This window comes from Podarcis gaigeae, assembly GCF_964106915.1.
Source record: "Podarcis gaigeae genome assembly, chromosome: Z".
NCBI lineage: Eukaryota > Metazoa > Chordata > Lepidosauria > Squamata > Lacertidae > Podarcis > Podarcis gaigeae.
In genome coordinates, this window is record NC_139691.1 from 13,199,869 (window position 1) to 13,215,959 (window position 16,091).

Sequence of the window (16,091 nt, forward strand, 5' to 3'; positions counted from 1 at the left end):
GAACCCTGGTCTTCCAGGTCCCAGTCTAACATTCTTACCACTACACTGACTCTGTATGTTCCAAATAAGTAAATTGTGTTCCGTATAATGAAAACATGAGTCTCCTAAATTCCTGCATAATGGGGACAATGCAGAGGGTGTTTGATAAGCAAGGTGCATAGCAAACAAGGTGTGTGTAGTGAAAAGAACAAAGGACACCAAATGTCAGTCATCCCCAAAGGTTCTTTTTATTAAATCACATCTGAAAACCTATAAACTTTCATTTATTTCGGAAATGATAATTGAATACAGGTGAGTGAGACAGGAGATGAGAAGCCCAGCTTGAAGAGGCGGGAGGCGAAATACCACCTGCACGGTGATGAACCAACAAGGCCAGCCTTAAAACTACTTAAGGACAATGAAGGAGGTTTAGAAACTAAGAACTGTGTTGCTGGATCACACCAGGGTCCCAGCCTCTTCTTCCCAACAGTGATAAATCAGATGGAGCCAGGGACTGAAAGCAAAGCTCCAGTTGTATCCAACATTCGCTGCCTGCTAGCGCCAAGGCTGTAGTGGAGAGGTGAGCAACCTACTTACGCCTCTTGCACAACTATGTTACACTGGTGCAAAACATTTCAGTAGCAGAGACAAGTATACTGCTAAGTGATTTTAATTCAGCGCTACATTGGATACAACCCATTGGCCTTGGTGGGAACCAACAAGATAATTCTTATGCTCACATACCTCACCCTATACTCCTGAGGTCGGCGGCTGCTACAGAGAGAACTGCACATAATGCTATGGGAGGCAGCTCTCACCATCCTGACCACAGGCCATGATGGGAGGGACTGATGGGTGTTGTGGTCAAACAAGAAAAGGAGGGCACCCTGTTGTCTACCCTTGCACTTCTGTTTTAGCATCTCCCACTGCAGAGGAGGCAAGTTTCTTCTGCAATGGAAGCAGATGTGTTGAAAATAGCAATTCCTAAATGCAGAGTTCGTTCTCTGTCCTTTAAATGTATCACAGCCTGTGTCTTTTACCAAAAGCATAACAGAAAACTAAAAAGCAGCCCAGTTCCAGCACTCAAAAGCATTCCAGTTTCAGGAGCTTCATCTGTGATGTTCCAAATATCTCTCTCACTGGGGGAATTAGAGACAAGAAGCTAGAGCTTGCTTTCCTCTTCTGTATTTATGTTACATTTTTATATGGCCCTTTCTAAAAACAAAACTCAGAGCAGCACCCAAGGTTCTTCTGCCCTTAAACACACAATTTTATCCTCACAACAACCCTGTGAGGTAGGTTAGGCTGAGATATAGTGACTGGCCCAAGGTTATTCAATAAGTTTCATAGCCAAGTGAGAATTTGAATGAGGGACTCCCTGGTCATTACCTGCAGTGTTGAGCACTACACCACACTGAATGTCTTCTGTATGCCTCCCCCAGTCAACAAATATCTCCTTCAGATTATGCAGGACAGGTAATACTATCCACTTGTTTGTGAAAAACAAAAACAAAAACAAAAACGGAATCTATTCACCACACAGTGTCCTTCGTGATAAGACCATGTCTATCAGTGCCACTAGTTTGCATCAATCCAACTTTCTAGTTACCCTCCAAATTGGGACATTGTGAAGACATTTAGCTAACTGTCATATTGGTGAAATGCCCTTGACATATAGCATCTTTTTTCTATCCCAGGCCCATTCTAAAGCCCACTGTGGAGAGCACTATAGATGCTCAGACCAACCCAATCATCCCTTTTTGCACCAAAAAAATGGCAAGGCTGCAAAACAAGCTAACAGTAACCACAGAATTTGGCACATGCCCATCCAAAAGTCTAGGAATCTGGCCAAATATAATATTTCCCCTGTCCAATGCTTGAGGCTCATAGCTACATTGGAGCCAGGATGCCATTTATGCTCAACAGAGAGAATGATCCTGGAGATCAAGATGGTAAGACATGGCATGGCGCTCACAAAATGGACTTCCTTGGAGAAGACCAAGGGCCAGAAAGAATGGGGTTATTGTCACAGGAGACCCACCTGATGTGTTATTGCTGTATACTGGAATAGGTAAGTTCTAATGCAACCCCAGTACAGTCCTGGTCTTCAGTGAACAGTACAAATTGCCAATTGTAATGAGCAATGAAGTGAGGATAAAATGCCACCATGTCAGCTAATCAGTTATTTCATTTGATTTTTTTTTTAAAAAGGATTAGGTTTGGGACATAATTCAGAGGTTCATGGCTTTAGAATGCAGTGCACTCCTTGCTGTACACAATTTTTCCATGCCAGAAGCTCAAAAACTGAGGTACATGGTGTCCAAACAGAATTGTGTCCACATTGAGGCCACCTTCTGCTTGGGGACTTCCAGAACTGAAGCGCAGAAACACAATGGGGCATTGGGAAGAATGCAGTTGACTGTATTGAATGGTAATTTGTTATAGCTCAGTGAGGAAAACACCTTCCCATGCTGAAGATCCCAAATTCAGTTTCTGGCATTTTCAGAAGTAGAACTAGGAAAGACTTCTCTGCATGAGAAACTTGGGAAACTGAGGGCATTCAGAATTAGGCAGACCAGTGGTCTGACTTAGGCTGGGGTGTTACTTATATGTATATATTTTGCAGGAGCAAAGAAGTGGGAAGCAATGGTTGGACACCAATCTCTTTCCCAGAACATTCTGATTTTGCTTGGTTTGCATTAAGAGGCAGTTGTGCAAGGTAAAATTTTGTTTTGCCTTGCTAAAAGGGAATTTCAGAGAAAGCCCAGGAGCACTGCAGTGAATGGGGCTACTGTAGATTTACCAAAGTCCTCCCAGAAGATGACAGGAGGTATCCCCATCAGCCCTATGTCCACATGGTGCTCCAAACTGACCACTGCTGGTACTAAAAACCCACAAGAATTATGGTGGCTGTACCAGATTCATGTCATGCGGGGTGATGGTGCTGAAACTGCATCACAAGAGAAAGCATGACTTTTAAAATAGGAAAGTACCCTACCTAGTAACAGCTTCTCCTTATATGAGCTCTCATATTTCCATAGCATTCCCTGCACAAGGAAGTACACCAATGCCACTTTATTGTGCAAAGTGGAAGGAGGCAGATAAAGACCTGACTTCTCAGAGACCGTCTGATTTGCCTTGCTTCTCTTTTCACTAAAGGGAATGTCTTTCATGAAATATTCAAATGCATAGTGTGGGGCACTAAGTATTTATTCTAAAGCAAAAAGAATTAGTTCTTTGCATCAAATGATTGAAGATTTGCAGGCATTTTATGTTCTGTAAAGATTATATTTAAATGAGTAACAAGTACTGAAAGGGATCATAGATCAGGCAGTGGTGCATCTGAAAAAGATGCATGGGCAGGACCATGCTTTTGGGAAAGGGTGGTAGCTCAGTCCTAGACCATCTGCCTTGCATGCAAAAGGTTCCAAATTCAATCTCCAGCATCTCCAAGATAGAGCTGGGAAAGACTCTGTCTGAAACCCTAGAGAGCCACTGCCAGTCAGTATAGCTTTTTTCAACCTGAGGTCCCCAGAAGTTGTTGGACTACAACTCCCACCATCCTTAGTTAACAGGGCCAGTGAAGATGGAAGTTGTAGTCCAACAGCCTCTGGGGACCCAAGGTTGAGAAAGACTGGCATAGACAATACTGAGCTGGATGGATCTATGGTCTGACACAGCATAAGGCCGCTTGCTATTTTCAATTCAGGGTTCATGGCAAATAGTCCTGTAAACATGGGAGTGTTTAAATGGTGCTGTTGTGGCTTCTCACACCATCAATCAATAGACTTGTTTTTGAACTTTACATTCATTAAATAAAAATCAGTTCTGCAAAGAGGTGACATTGTATTCTGCTCAAGGAAAGCTGAATTTTGCAAACCACGTGGATGATGTACTGTTTCTCCGTGTTTGTATTTTACAGCATTCTGTTTTCACTGCACACAAAGGGGAACAAAAGCTATGCAATGAGGCCACACGGCCTGAAAAACCACCTCTACCACCAGTTCTAGTTATCACTGAGCACTGCCTGAGAAGTTGCAGCCTCATCATCCCATCCTCGAGGGCTAGAACCCTGCTCCCATCCTTTTTAACAAAAGGCTTCCAGTGTGCAGTGGCAAAAAGGAGGGCTAAAAAAAGAGTGCCAGTAGGAAGAATTTTTGGGGAGAGGAATACTGAATTTGGCCCCAAATTCATAGACTTCAGGAAGGATATGCTGACCGAAAGATTGCAAAAGGATCTTTTTAGAAGGCAAACTGGATCATGGAAAGCTTGAAGTGTGTGAGCACGTTTGAAGGGACAAGTCTTAAAAGTAGGGCTATGTAAGAGACTGGCCGAAATGAGGAGTGTCTGTTCACCACATCCTCCAAGAAAATGATGAGCCGATGTCTTTGAACTACAGGGAGGTAGATCTGGTTACAACTTAAGGAAACACTTTCTTACCGCAAATAAGAGTAGAGGTTCATGGATAGAACAAGGTACTCAGGGAGGGATATCAATGCATCCCTCTCCTGGGTGGTTCTCAAAGAAAAGCATTGGTTCTGACGAGACCCAATGGCATAACTCTACAAGACACACACACACACACACACACAGAGAGAGAGAGAGAGAGAGAGAGAGAGAGAGAGAGAGCAGGCATCTCTAAGGACTGTTACATGCTCACAACTCTCCCCTACATTAAGATCTGGGAAATCAGAACATACAACTGTCACATGAAGCTGGAAACAGCTAGAAGGCAGGGCTTAATTTTTTTAAAAGGAACTAGACCAGGGCAGGGGCAAAGGAACGGGGCTGCAGTGGGGGCAGGCTGCCCCGGGTATCACCAGAGGGGGGTGACAAAATACTGGGCAGTACTCACCGTGGGGTCTGCAGTGCGCCTAAGCCACACATCTCTCCTGGGAGTGACGCAGTGGCTTGGGTGCCCGCAGGCTCCACTCTGCCCCAAACGGTCCGCCCGCTGCCTCCCCCCCCCCGACTCCTCTGAAGCCCCATGGAGTGTCCTGCCCCAGCTCGTCCCGCCCCTGATTGGCTTGTTCCGCTGCTGGACCAGGATCCAATGTGTGGTCTGCCTTTCTGGGTGGCAAATGGCAACATTCGATGCCCCCCCCCCCCGCCAGTCCTCTGCTGCCTTCCCAAAGCCCACCTGGCTTTGGGTAGGAAGTATGACTACTCTGACAGGGTACTAGAGTTCTCCTGCCTCCTTCCCAAAGCCTAGTAAGTGCTTTCCCAGCTCTAGGACCCCCAGTTAGCCATATTTGGGAAGGCAGTGAAAATGCTAAGGGGTGTGTGTGTGTCAAATTTTGGCCTCCTCACCGCTCTGTATGACAAGGGCAGTGTGTGTGGCCTGTGAGTTCTGTGTCAAAGTGCCCTTGCAGCCCACGTGGACCACCCTGACCTAGACAGATTTATGGAGGCCAAGTCTATCAGTGGTTATCAGCCATGAGGACTAAAAACAGAGCCTCCATGTTTGCAAGCAGTCTACCATAGATATTTGGATACTAGAGGTGAAGTTGCAGTGGCTGCCACCTCCATTGTACAGCCTGCTTACGAGCTTCTCTACAGGGTCATTCAAGGGGTGGTTGCTGGGAGACTGATTACTGGATCTGACAGACCTTTATTCTGTTCCCCTGTGATGCAGTTCTTTAAGTGTGATTTCCTTGTGCCAAAAAAAGTTTATGGACCAGGCAGATGCCATGCTGGCTGCCTGATCTGCGACATACAGCACAACGCAGGTTCTGCACTCAGCTTTCTCTCACGCTGAGATTTCCTGTGTGTGAAAAGCATCATGTATGAAGCGGTCCCCATCCCACCAAACTGCTGCCACTACCCTCACCTCTACGCAGAAGCTTTGTGCTAGGGAAGAAGTGTTTGGTTGCCCCCTAGTGGCACAGCTAAGATGGTAAAACTTTCCCACTCCCCACCCCCTCACCCCTTTTAAAGAAAAAATAGTCCTTTGCTTAATTAAGTATTTGCTCAACAGTGTCTGTGAAAAGCAAAAAATAGAATCAAAGCCTTGTCCCCTGCTTTGCATAACAAACAGCAATGAGCCAACTGTGTGGGTTAAACAGTCTTGAGTTAATGTTTTTCCTAAACTGTCGAACTTTTGTTCTTGAATAGTTATTTCCAACTACTTTTCCGCTTCAGCTTCAGATCTTTTCATGATTAGGTTTTTTTGGGGGGGGCGCGCGCGCACACACACACACACACATATCCACAAATTCCCCCACTTGGATCTTTCCCCCCCAGCGCAATATTGAAATTTATGTTCTCCTGTGTGTGGTTCTCAACGAAGGATTGCTATTGACAGATAAAATGACAGGTTGTAGAATACAGTTGCTGTACAGATTTACAAAAACAAAAACAAAAAAAAACCCCTTCAGGTTTTTTTTTTAAAAGAAACATATTAAAAAATTTCTTTATGATTGACACAGGAAAATCCCAAAATCTAAAACACCCATTGCCATTTGAACAGTGTGGATTTTACAGCATCACTCTCTTGCTACCTGGGATGCTCTCGTTAACGCCGCTTCTCAGAACAGCTTTTGTAGCATTAATATGGGCAGACAATGAGGGTTGCGGTTCCGTCATCTGCCCTGGCAATGGTACAGATAGCAAGGGTGCATGGAGACCCTCACAACAATGGAGAACATGGGGTGGTGGACTTGTTAAAGTGGGGTTTTCATTTTACCACAAGAAAGATTTATAGTGCATATATACTTGTTTTCACTTCACAATCTTCTTAGAAACTAAGAAAAATAGGGGAGGCCAGCTGAGTGCTTCCAAAGTACTTCACTTCATGGAAAGAAGAAAGACCAGGAAATTGCACCCAAAATAACCAGGGAGACTACACCTTTGTCACAAAGTGCAGGTTCCTCAGGTATTCATATCACCTGAACAGGTAGGAGGACCACAAAAAACCTAAAACGTAGCTATGTCACAGCACTTCTTCCAAAAGGTAAATAAGCACAGGTCTGGATCATCCAAACTACGATCAATCACAGATAATAGACAAGCCCAGTATGTGGTAAGAGCCAGTTTGCTACCAGCAAATTCCCTTCTCTGTGCAAAAGAAGGGGGGGGGGGAGAAAGGGACACCATATCCCTATGTTGAAATTCTGAACCATACACAAGCAGATGACATTCGCTCTGTAACTAAGCTGTTCTAGCAGACATTTCCCCGATTCCTTATACAGCAGCCATCTTTCAGAGAGAGAAAAAACCCAAACAACTAGGTTAAGTGCAGCAAGAGAGAGTCTTTCGAAAGATGGCTATTCATTTCTAGTTTGCAATATATCTACTTGCGGAAACAGACCAAGATCCTTCTTGGCCATGTTGTTGTATATCTAAAGGAAAAAAAAAAACGGCTGGCAAAAGAACATTTTGCCAAGCTGCAAATCAGAAATTTGCTTGAAAGGACACCTTGACCCTCTTAAGAGAGCCCACAGTTGAAAAGTGTCCCTCCACAGCTAACCTGGAAACCAAGTAACAGCAGACATGCAGGTCTGCAGGAAAAAAGCGTGTGAGAAAACCATCCTGCTGGTGATTACATATATATATATATATGTCTACAGAAGATATATTCCTATTTCAAATATATTTTCAAGCAGACCAAAAATATCTCATCTATTAGTTACTGATGTGTGTTTACAGCATTAGCTAATTAAATATTCCCTCTATTCATATAAAAAAGTGTGTGCGTGCATGTGTGTGTATACACACACACACAAACACATATACATATATATGTATATATATCCTATTAAAATGGACAAGATTTTAAAGCCTGAACTTCCTTTAATCCATTTTGGACCATTTCGGACCTCACATCTCAAAAGCACGCAGGGTTGAGCATGGTGTTCCTTTGCCTGTGAAAGAAGAGGCAACATCCGCACATGAAACCACAAGGCATTGCACACAGGCGATGCTTCCCCCATTCTGGTAGCACAAGAAGAAGGGGGCGAGGGAATAAAAGATGATCAGTTGAGTTTTTGTAGTTAAGAAAACCTGAGCTTGGAATGTCTGTTTAAAAAGGACCTGCAATGGAGTTTGGCCCTTCGTGATCAAAAAATCAGCTCAGTTCCATGAGGATATTCCTATCCTGTCCTGTTCCAACAGCGCTCCCTCCATCAGACACTGCACTCCAGGTAAGCAGGCTGCACGCTCCAAGTCTCCTGACGTTCCGACAACACTCCTGTTTTGCTCTGCAGCACAAACTACCACCCCAGACGGGGTGCCTAAGGCCTCCCCTGTGCCTGCGAAAAGGTCTCTCTCTTTCCCTCTGCACGACACTTGGGACTCCAATAAAACCAACCCACTCTCAGCCACCGCTCGCTTGGCTCACAAGATGTCATCGTAATCCAAAAGCTTGGAGTGCTGGCGGGTCTTCCAGAGGCGGTAAAGGCGGAAATCGAAGTAAGTCTCGATCATTTGCTTCCCTGAAAACACAACACAGAGAGGGCCGAGTCAACACTACATAGCAAGGTTAGGTCAACGTCTATGGAAACTATGTTGGTGTAACCCCTTGGAGTCCACATTTAATGGCCCTATCTGCAAACTAAACATTTGTAGCTCTGCTATGCCACTTTAAACAGTTATGGTTTTCCCCCAAAGAATCCTGGGAACTGTAGTTTGTTAAAGGTGCTGAGAACTGTTAGGGAGATTCCCTATTTGTCTTCAATGAGCTACAATTCCCAGAAAAGTTCAACGATAAGCCCCCCTTCTCAGAGGACTCTGGATCCAGCCCCCAAACCAAGCAACAGAGCAACCTACCTTGAGCAGAGAGTTCGAGAGGAGATTCAAAAGTAACCCGACAGGGGTTCATCAGATTCTTCAGATTTTGGAACAGCTGAAAGGCAAAGGAGCTTCACAATCACTGATTTCTGGCCAGGGTCACTTTGCAGTTGGCAGCCTTGGGCAGCTGCCAATTGCACAGCTTCTTGCCAGGGCCCATGGCTGGTGGAGCACAGGAATCTGCCTTATACTAAGCCAGGCCACCAGCCCATCTAGCCCAGAAGGGTCTACACTGACTGTCAGCAGGGTTTAAGGCGTTTCCTAGCACTACCAAAAGATGCCATTGGAGATTGAACCTAGGACCTTCTGCATGCAAAGCAGATGCTCTGCATTTGAGCCATGGCTCTTCCCCACTACCCAGTATGTTTCACTACTGTGATATCAGAGACAGGAAGACTTTGAGAAGTTATCTCCAGAAAAGAACAGCACAGAGGACAGAGCTGGACCAGAACTGCTAGAGCAGCCCTCTAGGGCTCTCTGTCTGGCTCTTGGAACTCTCCCTGGACATGCCCACTCCCCACTGGCCTGCACGCTCCATGGAAACTTTTGCCTATCTGGGATGTAAACTGTTGTTTACTTATCGTCATGCTTCTTGCTTGCTTTGAAGGGAGGATGGAATAGGGGGTGTGCATGTGTGTGCACATGTAGTAACTGATTTGCATAGCTGGGATGTGGCTTACTGTGCAGAGGTACAAATCACATCCATTGCCCCACCCACTTTTTCCTTGGGTTCCGCCCACCACTGGCTTGTGGGTTTCTCACAGTGAAACATGGCCTTCAGAGGTTGAAACAGGTTCCCCAACGCTGCGCTGGAGCCACCTGGAGCCACTCTGGGGAACAAGGCAGCAGGCCTCACCTTCTCTCCGTTGTGGTTCCCAAGCACGTAGCACCCCATTATGTGAATGACATTTGGCTCTGGGTTCAGCTTGCTCATCAGGTGGCCCAGCCGCTTCCAGAAACTGGGGGGGGGGGAGAAGATGGAAGAACCCGTTAATCACAGAGGGGTCCTGTCAATTGCCACATGACCTTTCCTGGCTGGCTGGTTGCCTAATGCGTGAAGTGCAGGCGAATGGAACTTGCCCCCACCATGCCTGGACTCAGAGACACCCACCACCAACACAAAACAGACTGAAACCTTCCTTGGGAGGTTGTGGACTTTCCTTCCTTGGAGGTTTAGCTGAGATTCCTGCATTGCAGAGGACTGGACAATTCTCTGACCAAAAACATGTGTGGGCAGTCTGTTTTGGGAGCCCTCCTTTTTTATGGTGTGTTCACAATGATTTGTACTTATGTTGGTTTGGGACAGTTATATGTGGTCCCTCTTTCAATAATGTTCATGCAAAGCAGGAATGGTGGGGAGGTCAGTCCCACTATGTGTGGTATTTCCCCAGCCTCCCCCAGTGGGTCAACTCTATTGACAGGTGCAAAGGACCACCCATCTGGCACCAGAGTGATGTCAGATGATCAACAGCTGAGTGGTCAAAGCTGGTCTGCTGGGGTGGCAGTATATCAATATCTGGCTCACTGGATCAAAAACGTTTCCCCACCCATCCCTTATCCCAGTGATTCACAACCCACTCAGGAAGATAATAACAAAAAAAAAATCCTAAACAGCAGCAATTAATTGCACGTTTATTCAAAATCCAATGAAAACTATCTAGTTTAATTAACTCAACAAAATTGATGAACTTGATCCAGTGACACCAGCTTTTCAAACTTTGATTGTCATTTTCACCATCAGCATTGCCCTTCCAACCCCTTGCCTCTTAGTAAGTCCACTGCCCACCCAGTGGAATTTGGGAACCCTGTTTTAACCCACTGTTTCACCTCTGAATGCAAACAGTTGTTTCCCTCCCATGTCCACTTTTGCAGATCATTCACTGGTGCTTGGTCTGCTGAAGTCTTTAGCTACTAGTTGCACCAGCCTTTGGCCAGCTGGCATCCTCCAGGCACTTTGGACTACAACTCCCAACAGCCCCAAGCAGCAGAGATTGATGCTAACCTTCCCGTACCCCAACCCCCAGGTAACGTCAAGCTTTGGCGTATAACAGAGAGGTAGTGTGGTGCAGTGATTAGATTGTCAAGCTAAGCCCAAGCTAAGAGGGGAGCAGGGGGGAAGTACCGCCCCCGGCATCATGATCCTGGTGGGGTGCCATCATGGCTGCCCCCCCACTGGGTGCCACACCCCCAGGATGCGCACCACACCCCTGTGGGCAGCCAACCATGCCCCCACCTGCTCTCTGCCCCTGGTGAAGGAGCATGAAGCTCCACCACTGGCTAAGCAAACCTCTACAAAGCTCACTGAGCTACTGTTGTCTCCCAAGTGCTCCCCTCCCAGAACTGATTGGTGCCTGCTCTTTCAGCACCAATAAATAAAGGCTTAATTATTCACTTGGGCCTGTGAGTGATTCACTGGCCTCTATGCTTGCTGCTTTGAGGTTTGCTCAGTCGTGCTGTTATGATTTTAGTATTGATGTGTTACTTGGTGTTTCTTGGTTGGCTATGTATTTTTATTGGCAATGAGTTTTATTTTATGGGCAATCAATCTGTAGCTCGCTCTGGGATCATCTTCTATGGAGAAGAGTGGGGTAGAATGATTTTAAATAAATAAATGTGTTTGAAGGGTAGGACAAAAACCATGTAAGACAGTCAGCCAAGGCTGATTGATTCTGGGGCAACACATCCCAGATTTTGCACCAGAAAGATGTGAATGCAGCAATCCATACATAAATCCCACAAACATGAATGTATTTGCTTATTTATTTTATGCTGTTTCATGCGCTGCAGCAGGTTGTTCTAGGTGATCCTTGGATTCCCTTCCAGCTCTACAATTCTATTTTGCTACTCAGGAGGGGAGAGTTCTATTGGAGGTCATGAAAGCTTGCTTTCTCCCAATCAACAACAATCTGGAAGCTTCTTCAGATTCCAAATTCTATGCAAAACCTTGCACAAGTGCTATGCACATGTAGAGATTTCGGACAGCCAAAATGGACAGGCAATTTTCTGCAGTCCTAAGAACTGGAAACTATATTGTTGTTATTATTAGAATTTATATACTGCCCTATACCAGCTGGCCTCAGTATAGTTCACAGTGAATGCTGAGATGTTGAAACTTTAGTCCAAAGTTCCATACATGCAGGATACACATAGCTGTGGCTCCCAAATGAGAAACAAGCAAAAAGTCCAGGATCCTCTCACTCACTAGATCATGTCTTCCTCCTTCTCCACTTTTGCAAAGGTGGCAACTTTATTCTTCAGAAGGTACAAGTGGCCTGGACCGCCCTGCAGGGGGGGAAAAGGCAGAGTCTGGAGAAACAGCCTGTGCGTGCTGCAGTAGAGCTATTGCAGTTACTGCTTTTCCTTTATTATTTGGCCAGCTTCACCTAACGGGAGGCACTTATTATTCATTACATTTATTTGCTGCTTACAACAAAAACATCTCAAAGTGAGCTACCATTATAAAAACATACGTAATGAAAACTTAACATGCATCAAATAAATAAATAAATAAAAGAACCATTAATTATTAAAAGTGTTCATCTTTCAGTGGATTACAAAGGACAAATCCTACCCCCCCCCTACTAAAAACTGAATAGGAGACCCCCTGTTCTCTTCACAGAGCTGTGATTTCCAGAGTTCTCTGGGAAGCACTGATTGTTAAACCACTCTGGAAATTGTAGCTCTGTGAGGGAAACTGGAGTTTCCTAACAACTCCCAGCACCCTGGACAAACTAGGGCTCCCAAAATTCTTTCGGGGGGGGGGGGAGAGTGATGACAGTTGGAAGTGGTATCAAAGAGCTTTAACGGCATGGTGCAAATGCGGTCTTAGAAGAGGCTTCCCCTGCTCTCTCACATAAGAGAAAACACCTCTACTAAGCTGCTGCTTGCATCATCAAAAGGCAAAGGAAGTGTGTCTGTTGCTTTAGAACTTTTGTTTGAACATGCAAATTAATCAATTAAAAAAACCATACAATTAGTCAACTATCATTCTTAACAGCCTTGCTTTCCAGTGATTTAACACTGAAATCCTGCTAATGTTTACGCAGAAACAAGCCCCGCTTGAGTTCAGCAGGGTTCACTTACTTGAAAGCTTACCCCATGTTACAGCCTTCACTGATTACACTTTAACTGATCTCTATATTGCAAAAAAATTCAGTGGAAAAGTTGACATTCCCCAGGAAGAGGGGCTGATTGTAAAACCACTTCAGGAACAGAAGCTCTGTGAGGGAAGCAAGGGGTCTCCTAACTCAGCACACTTAATTAACTCTAGCTCCCAGAATCCTTTGTGGAAAGTCATGACTGTTCAAAGTGGCATCCTTGTGCTTTAAATGTACAGTGTGAATGCGGACCAATAAAACTCCAAATATGCCCAGAGAAGAAGGTATTGCTGAACAAGAGAACGCCCACAGGTATTGGGCGTGTGTCTGATGGGGTGGAAATGTGAAAACTCCAGGCCCTTTGTGTACTCTGCTTTGTTTTGGAAATTTCAACAACGTACAATTGAAAAAGGATAAGGAGGTGGACCAGGCAACACACAAACAAGGGTGTTGACATTTAGAAGATAATAATGAGAATAGCTGGTCCTGATTAAGCCAGAGTGCTTAAGAAACATGACACATTTTCTAGGCCTTTGGAGGTGGCAGCCCGGTGGGGGTTAAGTACAGACTTTCCAACCTCCTTCACGAATCAGCACCAACAAAAATGGAGACTCCAGGAAAAAAATCTGCTGTTGGTGGTTGCCAAGGGGAGGGAACAGACCTGGAAGATGGTGCTGTGCAGTTTAGCATCTCTCAAAAATTGGGAGGGTGAAGCAGAGAGAGGAGTTTATGATGGGATGGGGGACCTCAAGCCCAGGGGGATGAATGCAGCCCTCCACCTGCCCCATCTGGCCCTCAGAACTCTCTCCAGGCCACACCCCTCACTGCCCCCTCCTCTGAGTGTGTTTGCCTGGCTGCAATGTGTCCTTGAACTCTGTTCATGCCTTTTGCCTGCCCTGATGGAGGACAGAAAGGAGTGTGTGTGTGTGTGTGTGTGTTAGTCTTTGTAGAAAACTAGCCTACTGTACAAAGGCAAAATTGTGATTCATTGCTCCGCCCACATTTGCTACTGGCCCAGCCTACCACTGTCATGTGGCCCTCAGAAGGCTGCCCAGAAGGAAATCTGGCCCTCGGGCTGAAAGAACTTCTTTAGTCCAGCTTCTTGAGAACAAGCCATTAGGGGGAAGGGCTGGGGGAAAGATGTGAAGGAGGCAGTGGTAAGTGAATCCAAGATTTGGGAAAGAAAGGAACTACCAGGGGGCATTTATATACCTGACAAAAAATCAGCATCTTCCAGATTTTGCAGCCCTTCCGGTAGATGTTCAGCTTCTTCTCAATTTCCTCTATGGAAGAAAGGGAAGGGGCAGGTGGGATGGCAGGGAGGGAAGAGAAGGGTATATGAGACATGTACAGCATGCGGGGAAAGGCTTTGACCAAGGTGCAGATATCACCATCATGGTGGAATCAAAGGGCTGGTCCATAAGAACTTAAGGGCAGTCCTACTTGATCAGGCCAATGGCCCATCTAGTCCAGCTTCCTGTTCCCACAGCGGCCAACCAGATGCCCCACTGGGAAGCCCAAAAGCAGGACCTGAGCACAAGAGCAGCATTCTACCCTCCTGAGTTCCAGCAACAGGTATTTTGAATAATTGCTGCCTCTGGCAGTGGAGGCAAAGCAAAGCCATCATGGCTAATGGCCACTGATAGCCTTCTTCTCCATGAATCTGTCCAGTTCTCTTTTAAATACATCACTGCTTCCTGTGGCAGTGAGTTCCATAGTTTAACTATGCACTGTGTGAAGTAAAGCATTTTCTGTGGTGCATTTAAATGTTTTTCCATCAGCAGGTCTGGAGGGGAGGTTAAAGAAATGTCAGCATAAATACCCCCTGCAAATCTGTAGAGGTAAAATTGATAACTTGAGTTCTTATGCAGAGTTCTTTTTATCATGCTATACCTAAGATTTTTTACTGAACTCTTTTTACAGAAATTGCCAGAATGATCAGATGCATCTTATGCTTCCAGATCAGAACATATCCATCCACCTCTTCGAGGCTAATGTTTTCCTGCATGTAAAACTTGCCAGGAATTAATTTTAACAAACTTATAATTTCTTTTTTTTTTTTTGCACCCAGCATTTTATAACACAATGCATTTACTAGTAATTTGACTGCTATGGTTTTCTATTTTGCTTTGCATTACTTTATATATGCATGTAAAAGGTTTTTTCTGAATACAGTGGTACCTCTGGTTACAAACTTAATTCGTTCCGGAGGTCTGTTCTTAAGCTGAAACCATTCTTATCCTGAGGCGTGCTTTTGCTAATGGGGCTTCCCGTTGTGCATGCGCCTCTGGCGTGCGATTTCCGTTCACATCCAGGGGGAAAGTTCGCAACCAGGAACAGCTACGTCCGGGTTAGCGGAGCTCGTATCCTGAAGCATTCGTAACCAGAAGCATTCGTAACCAGAGATACCACTGTATTGGTCACTGGCCACAACAGAGAAGTTGGTTGATTGTCTACTCCTCTTTTAAAACCCTCTGTGCTGACTGAGGCTGAAGGGGATTGCTGTCCATCAGGCCTAAGAAGATTAGAAGGAGGCCAGCAAAAGGCACCCCTGCCCCTTCCCTTTTTCTCTAGAGGTGAACTTCCTTTGGAGCCCGTGGAGTGTGAAGAAGCCTTTGTCTTGCATTCAGAACCAACAGTGAAGCAAAGGTTCCAGCCATTTGTCTCAGGGCACAATATCACCCACCAGTCCCAGTCCCGTTCAATTCAGCTTAATTACCAAACACTCACGTACCCAAAATATCATCAAAGGTGGCATGCTCGTGATCCTGGAAGCAAACAAACAGAGAGGCATTGCTTTTTTATTTTAAAAACACACCACATTTTAATCCATCAGAAAGGCACAAAGCGCATTGTGCTAGGCAGAAAAAAGTGATACTAACTTTTTTAACGAGTTGGAACATAAGAAGGGGCCTGCTGGATTAGGCCAATGGCCCGTCTGGTGCAGCATTCTGATCCCACAGTGGCTAACCAGAAACCCATAAGTAGGACTTGAGCACAGCAGTGCTCTCCCTTCCTCTGATTCCAGCAACTAGTATTCAGAAGCTCTTGTAGCTAGCAGCCATTGATGGCATTTTCTTCCATGAATTTATCCAATCCTCTTTTAAAACCATCCAAGTGGCTAGTCAGATGAGTGGGATAAAAATAATAAAATTACTACTACTACTACTACTACTATTATTTAAGCTACCTCTGGTATAGAGCCAAAAAAGAGTTGATTTTTGAGCA

General features: G+C 45.2%; 1 protein-coding gene across 3 annotated transcripts in view; it reads right to left on the bottom strand.

Moving 5' to 3' along the window:
* Positions 1-202: 202 nt before the first annotated feature.
* Positions 203-16,091, bottom strand: part of NSMF (NMDA receptor synaptonuclear signaling and neuronal migration factor) — a 55,866-nt gene continuing 39,977 nt past the window's right edge. For 2 of the 3 annotated variants that reach the window (XM_083721206.1, XM_083721204.1), the window contains 6 exons: positions 15,598-15,631; positions 14,076-14,146; positions 11,969-12,048; positions 9,623-9,725; positions 8,746-8,821; positions 203-8,411 (listed from right to left, as the gene is read on the bottom strand). In XM_083721206.1, the coding sequence (XP_083577332.1) occupies positions 8,314-8,411; positions 8,746-8,821; positions 9,623-9,725; positions 11,969-12,048; positions 14,076-14,146; positions 15,598-15,631 (462 nt within the window). In that variant the 3' untranslated portion in view covers positions 203-8,313. The remainder of the gene's footprint in view (positions 8,412-8,745; positions 8,822-9,622; positions 9,726-11,968; positions 12,049-14,075; positions 14,147-15,597; positions 15,632-16,091) is intronic. The other variant, XM_083721205.1, reaches the window with a different exon arrangement.